The sequence below is a fragment of the Mobula hypostoma genome, chromosome 11, assembly GCF_963921235.1.
Source record: "Mobula hypostoma chromosome 11, sMobHyp1.1, whole genome shotgun sequence".
Lineage (NCBI taxonomy): Eukaryota > Metazoa > Chordata > Chondrichthyes > Myliobatiformes > Myliobatidae > Mobula > Mobula hypostoma.
Window position 1 is genome coordinate 63,008,902 of NC_086107.1, and position 18,796 is coordinate 63,027,697.

An 18,796-nucleotide genomic window follows, 5' to 3' on the forward strand; every position below is an offset into this window, starting at 1 on the left:
GTCACCACCATCTGATGTCTACCGTTGAGGGCCAGACATGAAGAATGAAGACTTCAGTAAGTTGCTGCAAGGGACAATCAGTGCCTGGAAAACTGCATCACATTCAGTATAGAAGTGATGGAAGTCGGAGGGAGGTGGAAAGAAATGAAAAATGAAAATCAATTGAAAAAGCAGTTCGTAGAGTGTAGCTACTTACACCTCTAATTTATTTTTACCAATGTTCATGCTGCCAATTTTATTTTTTTCCCCTTTCATGCTCCTCGCAACAGACTGACAAAGTGAAATTCTCTTTTTGTGCCTGAGTGCCGTGAATTATTCAATATTTACAAGGCACATCTCCTGCCCCAATGACAGCACTTAGGCTTTGGTAAAATTGCAAAAATCCTGGTTTCCATTACTGCTTTTGGCTAAAGTTGACAGCAGCATTAGCCCTGCAATAGCTACTTCTATGCATTCCTCATGGGCCAGTGAAAGCTCACATTGGTTTGCCAACCCTTGGGCTAGGGGAACTGCCCTCAGATCCTGCGCAGGGTTTAACCTGATGAAGCACAGCAGCCCCCATTCAACTGCAGAAGAAAAATCCACTGCTGGAAGAAACAAGTGTGTTTTTTATTGTTAACTTTTTATGGTATTTTAACTTGATTTTTACTATACAATCACTTTATTCTTTAAGTAAAAATATTAAGCTTTATTCTAATGTAACATTTTTTTTGATTCATCCTGATTATGAATGTAAAAACATACTTTGACAGTATTATTGTCTGTGCTGGGTGCTTCAGCATCTGCCTGTGAGCTCAGTTGTCTTTCGTATAGCCCATTTGCTACACAGTTAAACACCAGGAACTGGGCTACCAGGGACAAAAACCTTTGCAGGAGGAAACAGCAATTCTGGGGCAAAAAAAAAATCTGCTGCAGTTCATCAGTACTCAGTCAAATGGTAGTTTATGGCTCAGACCACAGGACCAGGGTTGGGCCAGATCTGCTCACTGCTCCACAACATTTGCCGGCTCTGCACTGAACTGAGGGGAGGGTGTGGTCTGCTCCAGCTGTACCGGACTTTGTGTCTGTGGACTCACGTTTGATCTGAACGCTATTTGTTTGCTTTTATTGTTTGCACAATTTTTTAAATTATCTCTGCATTATGTTTATTTGATGGTCTTCGTTTACAGGCTCTTTTGGGTTTCTTTGTTTTGTGGCTGCCTGTAGGAGACAAATCTCAAGGTTTGATAATAAGTGTACTTTGAACTTTGAGCTGAGTTTGAAGGGCCTGGAAACCATTGTGAGTGCCTTTATAAAGTTCTCTCTTCCCCGCTTTGCTGAATTGCTCGTGGAAACAATCCACTGAGCTAAACTGCTCTGACAGCTTGAGACAATGCAACAACAATTCCAGATGAATGACAAATGATCGCCTCTGAAAGACAAGCATGCTGCAGTAATCTGTCTGATATGCAAACTGTCAGCTTCGATTTCAATCACCTTTAAAATCACAAGACACTTGCCAATAGATGAACCAAGAGAAATTGTTCCACATCAATGTTTCAATAGTGTACAATCAAAAAGTACTGATCAGCATTGATGCTCCTGGAGGGAAGAAGATTAGATTGTCGAATTGCACTGCTGGAGTCACAAATGACTTGGGATTTAATAGCAAAATCACGATGGCTGCACAAAGCTATCATGTAACATTCATTACTAAAAAGGAATAGAGGACAATGTGATTTGTTGTAGGTGGTATTAATAGCTGGATTCATGCGTCTAAATTAACTACAGGGGATTGCAATAACCTGGAAATATTCAACTTCAAAGGAACGAAGAATAAAGACACAGAGCAATAAAGAATTCAGCAGCAGCATGGTGATGAGTTGGAAGGCAATGATAAGAGACTGGATTAATTTAGCACGATGAAAAGTACAGCAACATTCCCTGATATTTTGAAGAGGCATAATTAGAATATGATTATTCATAGTAGTGTAGTGATTAGCATAACACTATTATATGGCCCACCACTTTCTATAAGGAGTTTGTACTTTCTGCCCTTGACCGCGTGGTTGGGTTTCCTCTAGTTGCTCTGATTTCCTCCCGCATTTCAAAGATGTATGGGTTAGTAGGCTAATTGGTCACATAGGTGTAATTGAGAAGTGCAGATTGTTAGGCTGAAAGGGTCTGTTACTGTACTGTATCTCTAAATTTAAAAAAATACAACAATAATTACAAGCTGCCTTCATCCTAGTTACACAGAAATAATGCTGGATTGTTATTTTGCGAAAAAGGGAAATAAAGTATTACTGCATTGAAAAGTGTTGATTTAGCAGTTATATTCAATTACTGTTAGCCTTTCCTTACTCTTCATTCCATTTTAGGTAAATTGCCTTCATCCTCAAAATTGACTTTAGAGACATACACATGTACATAAATACCACCCATCACTGCATCCTCCAAAATCTGTAATGCATTATGATCATAGTAATACCTTTTCCATAAGACTAGAGACCATAAGACATAATAGTAGAATTAGGCCACTTGGCCCATTGAGTCTGCTCTGCCATTCAATCATGGCTGATCTTTCTTCGCCCTCCTCAGCCCCACTCCTCTGCCTTCTGCCCGTAACCTTTGATGCCATGGCCAAACAAGAACTTACCAATCTCCACCTTAAATACACCCGACGACCTGTCCTCCATAGCTGCCGGAGGTAACAAATTCCACAAATTTACCACCCTCTGGCTAAAGAGATTTCTCTGTATCTTTATTTCAAATGGACACCCCTCTATCCATTTAAAACAAGAGGCTGTGTTCTCTTCTCCTAGACTCCCCTACCATGAGAAACATCCTTTCCACATCTACTCCTTCTAGGTCTTTCAACATTTGAAAGGTTTCAATAAGATTTCCCCCTCATCCATCTAAATTCCAGCGAGTACAGACCCAAAGCCATCAAATGTTCCTCATTTGATAACACTTTCATTCCCAGCATCATCCTTGTGAACCTCCACTGAAACCTCTCCAATACCAACACATCTTTTCTTGGGTAAGGAGCCCAAAATTGTTCACAATACTCAAGGTGAAGCATCACCAGTCCCTTATAAAGCCTCAGCATCAAATCCCTGCTCGTATATTCCCGATCTTTTGAAATGAATGCTAACATTTCATTTGCTTTCCTTACCACTTATCAAACCTGCAAGTTAACCTTTAGGGTGTTCTGCACAAGGACACCCAAGTCCCTTTGTATCTCAGATTTTTGGATTTTCTTCCCGTTTAGAAAATAGCCTGTACATTTATTACTTCTTCCAAAGCGCATGACTATGCTTTTTCCAACATTGTATTTCATTAGCCATTTTCTAGACCATTCTCCCAATTTGTCTAAGTCCTCCTGCCGCCTTCCTGTTTCCTCAACACTATCTGCCCCTCCACCAATCTTCATATCATCTGCAAACTTGGCAAAAAAGCCAACTATCTATCATCTAAATCATTGATACACAGCAATAAAAAGGAGCAGTCCCAACACCACCTCCAGCGGAACACCACTAGTCACTGGCAGCCAACCAGAAAAGGATCCTTTTATTCCCACTCGCTGCCTCCTACCAATCAGCCAATGCTCTAACCAAGCTAGTAGCTTTCCTGCAATACCATGGGCTCTTAACTTGGTAAGCAGCCTCATGTGTGGCACCTTGTCAAGGGCCTTCTGAAAGTCCAAATATACAACATGCACAACATCTCCTTTATCTATCCTACTTGTAATCTCCTCAAAGAATTCCAACAGGTTTGTCAGGCAAGATTTTCCCTGAAGGAAACCATGCTGACTTTGTCCTATCTTGTCCTGTGTCACCAAGTACTCCATCACCTCATCCTTAACAATTGACTCTAACATCTTCCCAACCACTGAGGCCAGGCTGACTGATCTATAATTTCCTTCCTGCTGCCTTCCTCCTTTCTTCTATAGTGGAGTGACCTTTGCAATTTTCCAGTCCTCTGGCAGAGGCCAATGATTTTTAAAAGATCTTTACTAATACCTCCACAATATCTACCGCTACTTCTTTCATAACCCTAGGTTGCAGTTCATCTGGTCCGGGTGACTTATGCATCTTTAGGTCTTTCAGCTTTTTGAGCACCTTCTCCCTTATAATAGTAACTGCACTTTCTTCTCGTCCCTCACACCCTTCAACACCTGGCACACTGCTAGTGTCTTCCACAGTGAAGACTGATGCAAAATGCTCATTTAATTCATCTGCCATCTCCTTGTCTCCTGTTATTATTTCTCCAACCTCATTTTCTAGCAGTCCCATATCCACTCTCATACTTCTTTTATTTTTTTTATATGCTTGATAAAGCTTTTCCTATCTACTTTGATATTGTTTGCTAGCTTGCTTTCATATTTCATCTTTTCCCTTCTAATGATTCTTCTAGTTGCTTTCTGTGGGTTCATAAAAGCTTCCCAATCCTCTGTCTTCCCACTAAATTTTGCTTTGTTGTAAGCCCTACTTTTGCTTTCGCACTAGCTTTAACTTCCCTTGTCAACCATGGTTGTACTATTTTGGCATTTGAGTATTTCATGTTTTTGGAATATATCTATCCTGCACCTTCCTCATATTTCCCAGGGATTCAAGCCATTACTGCTTTGTTGTCATCCCTGCCAGCATCTGCTTCCAGTTTACCGTAGCCAACTCCTCTGTCATATTACTATAATTTCCTTTACTCCACTGAAATACTGATACTTAGACTTTACTTTCTCCCTATCAAATTTCAAGTTGAAGTCAAGTATATTGTGATCACCCTCCTAAGGGTTCCTTTACCTTAAGCTCCCTAATCACATCCGGTTCATTACATAACACCCAATCCAGAATAGCTGATCACCTGGTAGGCTCAATGACAAGCTGCTCTGAAAAGCCATCTCATAGGCATTCAACAAACTCATTAACTTGCGATGCATTACCAACCTACTTTTCCCAGTCTACCTGCATGTTAAAATCTCCCATGACTATCATAACATTGACCTTTTGACATGGCTTTTCTATTTCCCATTTGTATTCTGTAGTCTGCATCCCAGCTACTGTTTGGAGGACTGTATATAACTGCCATCAGTTTCCTAACTCAACTCACAAGGATTCAACCTCTTCCGATCCTATGTCACATCTTTCTAATGATTTGATGCTATTCTTTACCAGCAGAACCATGCCAGCCCCTCTGCCTACCTTCCTACCCCATCCCTCTGATACAACATGTAAACATGAACATTCAGCTCCCAACAGCAACCATCCTTCAGCCACGATTCAATGGTGGCTATAACATCATACCCAACAATATATACTTTATTGTTGCCAAACAATTGGTACTAGAACATACAATCATCACAGCGATATTTGATTCGGTGCTTCACACTCCCTGGATTACAAATATTAAATATTAAAAATACTTAAAATTAGTAAATATTAAAAAATTAAATTATAAAACATAAATAGAAAATAGAAAAATCGAGAATAGAAATAGAAAACAGAAGGTAGTGCAAAAAACCGAGAGGCAGGTCCGGATATTTGGAGGGTACGGCCCAGATCTGGGTCAGGATCCGTTCAGCAGTCTTATCACAGATGGAAATAAGCTGTTCCCAAATCTGGCCGTATGAGTCTTCAAGCTCCTGAGCCTTCTCCTGGAGGGAAGAGGGACGAAAAGTGTGTTGGCTGGGTGGGTTGTGTCCTTGATTATCCTGGCAGCACTGCTCCAACAGCGTGTGGTGTAAAGTGAGTCCATGGACGGAAGATTGGTTTGTGTGATGTGATGTGCTGCACCATGTTCACAATCTTCTGCAGCTTCTTTCGGTCTTGGACAGGACAACTTCCATACCAGGTTGTGATGCACCCTAGAAGAATGCTTTCTACGGTGCATCTATAAAAATTAGTGAGGGTTTTAGGGGACAGGCCAAATTTCTTTAGTTTTCTCAGGAAGTAAAGGCGCTGGTGGGCCTTCTTGTCAGTTAACTCTGCTTGGTTGGACCAAGTCAGGTCATTTGTGATATTGGCCCCGAGGAACTTAAAGCTCTTGACCTGTTCCACTTGCTCATCACCGCTGTAAATTGGGTTGTGCGGTCCACCACTCCTTCTGAAGTCAACAACCAATTCCTTCGTCTTGCTGATGTTGAGGGATAGGTTATTGTCTTCGCACCATACCACCAGGTTTTTAATTTCCTCTCTGTACTCAAACTCATCATTACCCAAGATACGGCCCACAATTGTTGTGATATCAGCAAACTTATATATTGAGTTTGATGGAAACTTGGCTACACAATCATGGGTGTACAGTGAGTACAGTAGGCGGCTGAGTACACAGCCTTGTGGGGCACCGGTGCTCAGAGTGATTGTAGAGGAGAGCTTGTCCCCTATTTTTACAGGCTGGGTCCTGTCTGTGAGGAAGTTGAAGATCCAGCTGCAGATCTGAGTGCTACGGCCCAGGTTCTGGAGCTTAGGAATCAGTGCATCAAGATCATCCACCTTATTTCTTATACTCTGTGCATCAAGATATAACACTTTTAGTACCGTATTTGCTGCCCTTTTAAATTCTGCATCCCTAATGCACTGATACCCTGCTGGCTGCAATTTTGAACCATCATCTGCCTGCCCTTCCTAAGAGTCTAACTGCACACGACCTTCGCTTTTTCACCATCCATCCTATCCTGAGACCTTTCACTCCAGTTCCCATCCCCTTGCCAAATCAGTTTAAACCCTCCCCATCTGCAGCATCCAGCATCTGCAGATTTTATCATGTTCATGAAATGTATTGTTTGTGTAAAAAACCAACACACCCGAGGGTGTGCTCCTTTCTTATTCCTAAATTATACCCATGTAACCTCAGTGATTGATTCCTCCAAGATATTCTCCCTAAACACTACTGCAATGCTTGCCCCAAAAATTGCTGAGATGTACCATGAACGTAGAATAAATTTTCCAAAGTTAAAACAGTCAGATATTCATTAGCAATTAACAACTTTTAAAATGATTCAGATTCAAAGTTTCGAGTAAAGTCACTTTGACTGGATCTGCCAAGATAATGCAAATCAGGAGGAAGAAAATGTAAATTGTCTCAAATTATTTTTTTTAACTAAAGCAATCTTCTAAAGTTCTGTTGTGTCGTAACTGAAATTCATGTGAAAAGATTGCATTGAGTAAGTTGTATATTGATATGCCTCCAACGTGAAAGCCAATGAGTAGTTCAATTGGGTACCCACACGAAAAATACATCCATTTTGAATTCTTCATTCAAAGGGATATCATCTGAACTCTTGTCTGGACTCAATGTTGCTATTTAATTTTACAGCTGCTATGAAATTTAATTTAACATGTCAAGAGCAGAAACAAGCAAAACAAAAGGATAAAAAAGTAAATATGATATTTTAGCCTGCCTCCCAAAATAGCAAGGTCCTGTGCTATAACATAACCTTGTTATTGCTAGTGCAAAATACATTGTACTGTCTACCTCTGTCGAACGCCTGCTGTACTTCGTGAGGAAGACATTATCCAACTAGATTACACCAGTTTTGTCACAGCTTGACTACTGTTTACTTTTTAACATTACTGGAAAGATATGATTGCAATGGTGAGGGCTCAGAGGAGATTTACAGTATTCTTGCCAGGAATTGAGAATTTCAGGTACAATGAAAGACTTGATAAGCTAGGTTTTGCGGAACACAAGTGTTGTACAGGACACTTAACCGCATTTATGAGAACCGAGATAACGTAAAGAGCTTGGACCTACTTCCTTTAATAGAGGGGCCAAAAACCAGCAAGTATAAACTTAAGGTAATTCATATAAAGTTTAAACATGAGGTGAAGAAACTTCTTTTTCCCACCCAGAGAGTGCAATGAGTCTGGAACTCATGGCTTGAAAAGGTGGCAGGGGCAGACACCCTCCTCACGTTCAAACAGTCCTTGCATGGTGTATTTGAGCAGTGATGATCAGCACAGTTCAATGACCTCATTCCGGTAGGTGGGATTGGGTGGAGGAGCTCTTTTTGACCAGCATCAAAATCGTCAAGTGGCCTCCTGGGTAATAAATTCTCTACAATTCTCTGACAGATAAAACCTAGCTTACTTTGCAGAATTCATTAAAGACCTAAGCAAATGGTGCTAAAGCTAATTTTACACCAAGCTCAGGAAGTATTCAGGAAAAGTTGCCTTTTTGATTTATTCAATGATACATGCTTTTGAATTCCTCTTTAAGACTAGAATGGTACATAGTTCTTTTCTCCCTAATAAAAGCAAGTGCCTGCTAAACATGACAACAACCACAGTTTGCCTTTTCCTATAAAAATTTGACTCTATGGCATGTACAATACCGAGGAAGTTTGCTGTTCTTCAAGGCCTCCTCCACATCCATGTCACTACTGTCAAAATCAATGATGATAATGTTGAAGTTTTCATCTTTTGTTGTCTTGTAGAGATCTTCCATATCTGTAATGAACTGCTGCACCCAACGGGCCTGGTTCTTTACTGTAAAGTTATAAAGGAAAGATAATTGCTGATGTAAAGATTACTCGCAGCAATGACAGAAATGAATTTTCCACCTTTCTTTCCTCCTCTCTGGAGGTCACAAGATAACACAGATTGGGAAGGCAATTAACCCATCTAAAATGATCCTTAATGGGAAGTGTTTCTCCTGAATTATATTTCCCAGTAGTTCATTCGACAAATTGAACACTTCATTAACACTGACTACTCTTTGAAAATCATTCAGTAGTTGTAAAGCAATTTGAGTATTCATGAAGTCATGAAAGGACTATAGAAATACAAGAACTTTTTTTTTCTCACCTGAATGACTTATTTTAGTCCCAGGTTTCTCTTTTGTTAGTTTAACAAATTATCATCTCATGCAAGAATATGAAGTAGACTTAAGAGTTACATTTTAATAATGTTTATTAATTTAGACACCTTTATTTAAATCTAACAGGCACCATTATAACCAATCATGACTCAGTTGTTGAGAACCTATCGCAACATTCTTCGCTGCATTACCTCATTGTTCAGTATTTGTCCGCTGAGATGTGCCAGAGGTACAGGCGCTGTGGGGATGATTTCTCGTCATCTAACTATAGGCTAAGTACGAGGAAATTATTTTAAAAGTGGCGAAGAAGACTGACAAAACCATTGCACACTTTATTCTCTGATGGTGTAAATGTTGCCTCGTAAATCAAAGTAAATGATTTAATGATTTGATAGTTACCGTCAGCATCGGTGTGCTCACATTCATATTAGTTTATTGTCAAATATGCCAGCATTTAACGAAATTCCTTCCTCATGTACAGATTGATAAAATTAGTTACATTTTTTTCTTGCTAGAATTGTGAAAAGTAACTTTTGCAACTTTATAACGTTGGTGACTTCATATTCTCCAAAGGTAACAAATGGTACCAAAAAAGTCTCTTTGAAAGAGAATTTGTAAATCATTGTGTTTATAGCAGAATAAACAAATTGATGTTTAAGCTGTGGTCTGAAATGAGAGGCTGTTAAAAAGGAGGGGTGGGGAATTATGGAGAACCAGCAGAGATATTATTGTGGGCAGCAGACAATAAAGAGAATGGAGATTTTGTTGAAGAGAAGTCATGTACAGTTCTAGAGTTTCTTAGTGAGATGGTGACAGGGCAGTGGGAGTATCTACAGTATACGAGGTGGAACTTGCTTCGTGAAGCCTGAATATGGCTTATGCCCAGAAAGCTCACAGGATGCCATGGTAGCATATTAGTTATCATGACACTATTACAGTTCGGGACGTCGGAGTCTGGAGTTCAATTCCGGCACAGTTCTGTAAGGAGGCTCTGTACGTTCTCTCTGTGGAATACGTGGGTTTTCTCCAGGTCCTCTGGTTTCCTCCCACAGTCCAAAGGCGTACAGGGTAGGTTAATTGGTCACTGTAAATTGTCTGTGGATTAGGTTAGGGTCACTTGTGTTTTTCGGGGGTTGCTGGGGAGGCTTGGCTCTAGGGCTCTATCTCTACACCCTCTATCACTAGATAAATAAAATAAAAAAATCTAGGATGCATTTGAACAACTCTGAGCATTTGAGGCCAGTGACATCATTCGTGAGGAAATGGCTGTACGTGAGATTATAAACCAAATCCTCAGATTAAATTTCAACCACAGACACGGCTACATTTCGAGTGGCCTCATTCAATCATGTTCTTTTGTTTTCATGAATCTCAAGAGGAACAGCAACAAAGAAAAATTCTGGCCTGAAATCGGGAATAAATTGAGAAATAATTTTAATTTGTACTGAGATTGTTTCTTTTTAATTAATGCTAGATTCAGAACTTGCCCTGTTACTAGGTTACATAATTGGTGTGTAGAATTCTCCTGAGTCAGGTTTCAGTATTGATTAGTTTGCACATGGAAAGTGGAAATCAACCTACTTCATTTGGGAGGGGGAAGCTGCAAGGGATCATCTGCTTTACCTTTGATCATAGACTATATGATCATCCAAATTCCTGTCACAAACTGTACCAAAAGAAACAAATGACAATCATTACGGATGTGGAATCACTTTTCTTAAAGATGCATGTTCTGAATTTACAATTATTTATTTGAATTAAGCATTTTCTCACCTGGAACTACAAAGTGCACCATGACACTGGATCTCATATGTAAACCAATTGGTTGGCACAGTAGAGGTTTGGAATATGGGACATCCTGCTGAGTGGGCTCCTTATCTTGCAGTTCTGTTGTTACTTCAATCCCATCATCTTGTTTGCTTCTGTGCAGCAAGAGGTAGATGTACTCTGTCAAACGGACCACCTTCTTTCCTTTCTCCATCAGCTCCAGTTCAACAAGGTACCTATTGCCACGAGCAGAATCCCTTCGCTTTTCCACGTTAATGATCCGCAGTAGTGTATAAATCCTATTGAAAGGGCCAGAGAAAGTGAGTCCCATGAGGTGCAAGAGAAAAGTTATTGCCTGTGGTGGAATCAAAAACCAGAGGCCATCAATATAAGGTGGTCTGACTATTCCAATGAAAACTCATTGAATCATAGTCATAGAGCACTACAGCGCAGAAAAAGGCCCTTTGACCCATTCAGTCTGTTGGACTACTAATCCATCTCCTCCCATCAACCTACATCCAGACCATAGCCCTCCATACCACTCCCATCCATGTACCTAACCCAATTTGTCTTAAAAGTTGAAATTGAACCCACATCCACTACTTCTGCTGGCATCTCCTTCCATACTCTCACCACCCTCTGAGTAAAGAAGCTCCCCCCTCATATTCCTCTTAGACATTTCACCTTTCACCCTTAACCCATGACCATTAGTTCTACACTCGCCCAACCTCAGTAGAAAAAGCCTGCTTGCATTTACCCTATCTATACCCTTCATAATTCTGTAAACTTCTATCAAATCACCTCTTATTATCTTACACTCTAGGGAGTAAAGTCCTAACCTAAAACTCAGGTCCTCAAATCCGGGCAACATTTCTTGCCAATTTTCACTGCACTCTTTCAATCTTAAAGATGTCTTTTCTGTAGGTGACCAAAACTGCAGGTAATACTCCCAATTTGGTCTCTCCAACACCTTATACAGCTTCAACATAATATCCCAATCGTGTATTCAATACTTTGATTTATGAAGGCTAATGTGCCAAAAATTTACCCAAAGGATGAACAGAAAATGGAGCATGTTTCAAGTGAGAGTGGTTAAGTTGAACAAGATCTAAGGAGTAATATTGTAAATTAATGAGAAAGAGAATTAGAGAGAAAGGGGTTAGATGAAGGACACCTCTATGGAGTGTACACACTGTAAAGAGTGGTGGGGCTAAATTCATATGTATGTCATAAAATACTATGAATAAATTAAAATAAATCCTCAATCAAATTGCTTTCATTTAATTGGCTGATGATCAGTAACCAATGTTTCACAGTGCAGTAGACCAGAAAATGCATTTCTTTTAACATTTTTCTCAATACGCCTAGAAGCGTTTTGTTTTACTTGAGAAACTTAAATGGAATTCCAGAAGCTAGAAGAAGAGAAATGCACCTTTGTCCACTGGCATTAAATGGGTGGAAGAATTTTGGCCATTGAATAGTCTTTCTTCTATCAAGTGTGATAGAATATTAATCACACGTCACTACTGGGCCGCCAACATCCAAGAAGCTCAATGATATTTAAGATAGAGTACGCTACTGCTGTTAACGTACACAATTTACTTATTCTCTTACTGCCATATGAGGCTATCAATATGTGCAAAGGTGTAATGCAGCAACTCTTGAAGGTTAGTTTGACAACATCACCCTTATATACATTTTTTTACCATCAAAGCCAGCAGTTTTGTTGGAGCACCATCACCTTCAAGTTCTCACCCTGGTCACAAAACTTCCTGGCTATTCTTTTCCATTGTTACAAACGCTGTGTATTAAACTTCCTCACCTAAGGACAGTGATTTAAGAAGAAGGCAGCCTACTATCACACTCTAAGAACAAACTGAAATAACTGCAACCTCTCCAGCACTGCCCATATCTTGCAAGTCAACAATGAAATGAATTAATGTTGATAATGGATACTGCTTTGCAGTGTCAGCTGTTTGATTGGGGTTCAATTCCTGCCGCTGTCTGTAAGGAGTTAGTACGCTTTCCCCATAACTACATGGGTCCTGGTGCTCTGGTTTTCTCCCATAGTCCAAAGACATATGGTTAGAGTTAATGAGTTGTGGGCATGCTATGTTGGTCCCGGAAGTATGCCGACACTTGTGGGCTGCCCAGCATAGTTCTCCTTGATTTGCTTTGATGCAAATGGTGCACTTCACTGTATGATTTGAAGTAAAAGTGACATCTAAAGCTAATCTAAACTAATCTAATGTTGGCTTCAACATCGGTTGTTGTAACGGAATGTGCAAGATATCATATTTTGAGTTTTAAGAGAAGGAAAAGATTCAGGTGATTGCAGAATATTATATAATGAATAAAAAAAGAAAGATTGGGACAGATATGTGGAGACTAGAGGGCAGGTGACCTTTCCAATAGTAAGCTGTGGAGTGCAGAAGGAGTATAGATCAGATACATGCTGTTGTCTTACACATGCAAAGCTGTGCAAAAAGGGGACACTCCACTGCAGTTTGTTTTATTCTGTCAAGCCGTGTCATAAGAAATATTACAGGAATGATTTTGCTTTCATCAGCTGCAATTAAACATTTATATCCTTACAATCAAGACATTTTTATATTGTGCAATATTTACTTTGGCTGAATGCAGATGTTTCATGTATAATTAAAAAGGGTTTATATTTCAACCTTCATTTCAATCTAAATAAAGAACTAGGTTATCTACTCTGGTTTCTGCCGGCTGCTTAATGGAAGCAGTGCAGGAGGCCATTCAATCTACTGGGTCACTGCCAACTGCTAGCACAGCAATCGAGTCAGTCCTATTCTCCGCTCTTGCACCATTGATCTGCAAATTAATCTCTCTAATATTATAGAGTCATACAGCATGGAAACTAGTGCTTCGGTCTCAATAGTCCTTGCTGATCAAGATGCCCCATCCAAGCTAGCCCTATTTGCCAGTGTATGGCCCATAACTTTATAAACTTTTCCAATCCATCTATCTGTCCAACTGTCTTATGATATTGTACTTGCAACTTCCTTTGGGAGCTCAAACCATAATACATACAGTAATATCTTTTGTGTAAAAGAAGTTCCTATCAAATATTTCCTCTCTCATCTTAAACCTATGCCATCTAGTTCTTGATTCCCCAACTCAGGGAAAAATGATTGACTGCATTCACCCTATTAATGCCCCTTATGATTTTATTGTGTTTATAACATTACCTCTCAGCCTTCTGTGCTCCAAGGAATAAAGTCCTAGCCTGTCCAACCTTTTGCTAAAACTCAATCCCTCCAGTCCCAGCAATATTTTGCAAATCTTTGCTGCACTCTTTCCAGTTTAATAATGTCTTTATTAGAGCAGGGTGGCCAAAACTTTATACAATATTTCAAGTGCATTCTCTCCAACGTCCTGTACTATCATGACCTCCGAATTTTTGTACTCAATATCTAGCCAATTCATAGAAACATAGAAAATAGGTGCAGGAGTAGGCCATTCGGTCCTTCGAGCCTGCACCACCATTTATTATGATCATGGCTGATCATCCAACTCAGAACCCCGCCCCAGCCTTCCCTCCATGCCCCCTGATCCCCGTAGCCACAAGGGCCATATCTAACTCCCTCTTAAATATAGCCAATGAACAGGCCTCAACTGTTTCTTGTGGCAGAGAATTCCACAGATTCACCACTCTCTGTGTGAAGAAGTTTTTCCTAATCTCGGTCCTAAAAGGCTTCCCCTTTATCCTCAAACAGTGACCCCTTGTTCTGGACTTCCCCAACATCGGGAACAATCTTCCTGCATCTAGCCTGTCCAATCCCTTTAGGATTTTATATGTTTCAATCAGATCCCCCCTCAATCTTCGAAATTCTAACGAGTACAAGCCCAGTTCATCCAGTCTTTCTTCATATGAAAGTCCTGCCATCCCAGGAATCAATCTGGTGAACCTTCTTTGTACTCCCTCTATGGCAAGGATGTCTTTCCTCAGATTAGGGGACCAAAACTGCACACAATACTCCAGGTGTGGTCTCACCAAGGCCTTGTACAACTGCAGTAGTACCTCCCTGCTCCTGTACTCGAATCCTCTCGCTATAAATGCCAGCATACCATTCGCCTTTTTCACCGCCTGCTGTACCTGCATGCCCACTTTCAATGACTGGTGTATAATGACACCCAGGTCTCGTTACACCTCCCCTTTTCCTAATCGGCCACCATTCAGATAATAATCTGTTTTCCTATTTTTGCCACCAAAGTGGATAACTTCACATTTATCCACATTAAATTGCATCTGCCATGAATTTGCCCACTCACCCAACCTATCCAAGTCACTCTGCATCCTCTTAGCATCCTCCTCACTGCTAACACTGCCACCCAGCTTCGTGTCATCCGCAAACTTGGAAATGCTGCATTTAATTCCCTCATCCAAGTCATTAATATATATTGTAAACAACTGGGGTCCCAGCACTGAGCCTTGCAGTACCCCACTAGTCACCGCCTGCCATTCTGAAAAGGTCCCGTTTATTCCCACTCTTTGCTTCCTGTCTGCTAACCAATTCTCCATCCACATCAATACCTTACCCCCAATACCAGGTGCTTTAAGTTTGCACACTAATCTCCTGTGTGGGACCTTGTCAAAAGCCTTTTGAAAATCCAAATATACCACATCCACTGGTTCTCCCCTATCCACTCTACTGGTTACATTCTCAAAAAATTCTATGAGATTCGTCAGACATGATTTTCCTTTCACAAATCCATGCTGACTTTGTCCGATGATTTCACCGCTTTCCAAATGTGCTGTTATCACATCTTTGATAACTGACTCCAGCAGTTTCCCCACCACCGACGTTAGGCTAACCGGTCTATAATTTCCCGGTTTCTCTCTCCCTCCTTTTTTAAAAAGTGGGGTTACATTAGCCACCCTCCAATCCTCAGGAACTAGTCCAGAATCTAACGAGTTTTGAAAAATTATCACTAATGCATCCACTATTTCTTGGGCTACTTCCTTAAGCACTCTAGGATGCAGACCATCTGGCCCTGGGGATTTATCTGCCTTCAATCCCTTCAATTTACCTAACACCACTTCCCTACTAACAAGTATTTCGCTCAGTTCCTCCATCTCACTGGACCCTCTGTCCCTTACTATTTCTGGAAGATTATTTATGTCCTCCTTAGTGAAGACAGAACCAAAGTAATTATTCAATTGGTCTGCCATGTCCTTGCTCCCCATAATCAATTCACCTGTTTCTGTCTGTAGGGGACCTACATTTGTCTTTACCAGTCTTTTCCTTTTTACATATCTATAAAAGCTTTTACAATCCGTTTTTATGTTCCCTGCCAGTTTTCTCTCATAATCTTTTTTCCCCTTCCTAATTAAGCCCTTTGTCCTCCTCTGCTGAACTCTGAATTTCTCCCAGTCCTCAGGTGAGCCACTTTCTCTGGCTAATTTGTATGCTTCTTCTTTGGAATTGATACTATCCCTAATTTCTCTTGTCAGCCACGGGTGCACTACCTTCCTTGATTTATTCTTTTGCCAAACTGGGATGAACAATTGTTGTAGTTCATCCATGCAACCTTTAAATGTTTGCCATTGCATATCCACCGTCAATCCTTTAAGTGTCATTTGCCAGTCTATCTTAGCTAATTCACGTCTCATACCTTCAAAGTTACCCCTCTTTAAGTTCAGAACCTTTGTTCCTGACTTAACTATGTCACTCTCCATCTTAATGAAGAATTCCACCATATTATGGTCACTCTTACCCAAGGGGCCTCTCACGACAAGATTGCTAATTAACCCTTCCTCATTGCTCAAAACCCAGTCCAGAATAGCCTGCTCTCTAGTTGATTCCTCGACATGTTGGTTCAAAAAACCATCCCGCATACATTCCAAGAAATCCTCTTCCTCAGCACCTTTACCAATTTGGTTCACCCAATCTACATGTAGATTGAAGTCACCCATTATAACTGCTGTTCCCTTATTGCACACATTTCTAGTTTCCTGTTTAATACCATCTCCGACCTCACTACTACTGTTAGGTGGCCTGTACACAACTCCCACCAGCGTCTTCTGCCCCTTAGTGTTACGCAGCTCTACCCATATCGATTCCACATCTTCCCGGCTTATGTCCTTCCTTTCTATTGCGTTAATCTCTTCTTTAACCAGCAACGCCACCCCACCTCCCCTTCCTTCATGTCTATCCCTTCTTCCTTTTTGAGGTTCTGATTAAATTAGTTTCCACTACCCCTTGTAGGTAATGAGTTCAAGATATACAAAAAGGTTTCCTATTCTAATTCTTGGATGAAAGGGTTGTCCTATCAAGAGGGGCTGAACTGTTTAGGTCTGTATACAATGGAGTTTAGAAGAATGAGTGGCGATCTTATTCAAACATATAAAATCCTAAGGGTCCTTAACAGTACAGATATTGAAATCTAGTGGGAAGGTCAAGAGCAGGGGCATATCTACAAAGTAAGAGGCCAGTCATTTGAAACTGAGGTGTGTAGAATTTGCATCTCCCAGAAGGAAGTGAATCTCTGCAATTCTCAGCCCCCAAGGGAGGTGAAGGCCAGATCATTAGATATACTTAAGGTGGAGATAGATAAATATTTGAAAGATCAAGGAACTGGGATAGAAGAGTTGATGGTACCATAGATCAGCCATGGATATCAAATATCAGGATAGATTTGAGGTGTCAATTGGCTTACTCCTGCTCATATTTTTTTGTGTTCATGTGTTCATTCCACTGAATATTTTGTATTTTGCTATCTGTGTCTGGGGTCTTAATAGCTTCAGCTTACCTTATATGACAGTCATGACCTTGTTCACCTTTACCAAATTTCCTCTCAAACTTCTTAGCATGCAGCTCCCAGTTTCTCCAAACAAACTTTACATTTAAAACCCTCTAGCATCACCTGAATTTTCCTGACGAACGCTGGAGTTCCACATAAAACTGCTGGCAGTCATAAGCAAATTCCAGACTCCCTTACAAGAGCGTGCATGCACAGAAATCCTAAGCTTCCTGAGAGATGGTTAAAACTGGCACAGGTTTAGCTACTCTTTTTGTGTCAATGGTGAAGAACAGCTGTGAGGGAAAGAGGTTTATCTCCAGGTAATGATTCTAAATCAATTGCATTAACTTAAATGTATGTAATTGTTTTCATCATTATTCTATGTTTTAATTTTAATGTAATTATTTCTAAGACATTTTGAACGATCTTGGAAGTCAGAGACATTCATACCTTAACATAGTTAAGTTTGCGGCCACAGGTTAATTGTCTATCAAAACATTTCCATGGAAAAAAAGCTTATTCAAACCAATCAGGCAATGCTACTTTCACTGGCAGGCAAAATGCTGTACAGGACTTTGCCAACTTTCTGTGACATCATTATCCTCTTCAGCATGGCTATGAAGTGAACTTGTCTTGCAATCAACTGGTTACTGGGCACCAAAAAAATGCCTATTTGTGATTATAAAATCATGGAGCATTATTACAGAGAAACAGGCCTTTCAGCCCATCTAGTCCATGCCAACTTATTAATCTGTCTCATCCCATCAACCGGCACCCAGTTCATAGTGCTCCATACCCCTCCCGCCCATGTACCTATCCAAATGTTTCTTTCAAACATTGAAACCTAACCCACATCCACCACTTCTGCCAGCAGCTCACGCCACATTAACAAGCAAATTCATGCAAGTATTTAAACCAGGACTCTGTCATTTCCCCCTGTGTTTGTTGTAACAGTATCCTAGAGATAAATATTTAATTTCTAAATACAGATTTAAAACCATGCTTTGGTTTGACCCATCGTAAATCGGGGGACCACTTTGATAAGTACTTCTTATCCTCCACAAGTAGGACTTCCTGGTGACCAAACATGATGATTCCGATTCCCACTCTTGTTCTGACATGTTGATCTACAGCTTTGACTTTTGCCAAGATGAGGCCACCCTCAGGGTGGAGGAGTAACATCTTATATTCCGTCTGGGTAGCCTCCAACCTGGTGGCATGAATATCGGTTTCTCCTTCCAGTAAACAAACTTCCCTCCCCCACTTCCTTTATTCCTCACTCTGACCTTTTACCTTTTCTCACCTGCCTGTTACTTCCCCCAGGGACCCCCTTCCCTTTCTCCTATGGTCCACTTGCCTCTCCTATCAGATTTCTTCTTCTCCAGTCCTTGAGCTTTTTCACTCACCTGGCTTCACCCATCACCTTCCAGCTACACTCCTTCCCCTCCCCCTACCTTTT

General features: G+C 40.5%; 1 protein-coding gene across 2 annotated transcripts in view; it reads right to left on the reverse strand.

Moving 5' to 3' along the window:
* LOC134353795 (N-acetyl-beta-glucosaminyl-glycoprotein 4-beta-N-acetylgalactosaminyltransferase 1-like) overlaps window positions 1-18,796 on the reverse strand; it is an 897,506-nt gene that overhangs the window by 51,920 nt on the left and 826,790 nt on the right. For both annotated transcript variants that reach the window (XM_063062183.1, XM_063062184.1), the window contains 2 exons: window positions 10,573-10,865; window positions 8,315-8,468 (listed from right to left, as the gene is read on the reverse strand). In XM_063062183.1, the coding sequence (XP_062918253.1) occupies window positions 8,315-8,468; window positions 10,573-10,865 (447 nt within the window). The remainder of the gene's footprint in view (window positions 1-8,314; window positions 8,469-10,572; window positions 10,866-18,796) is intronic.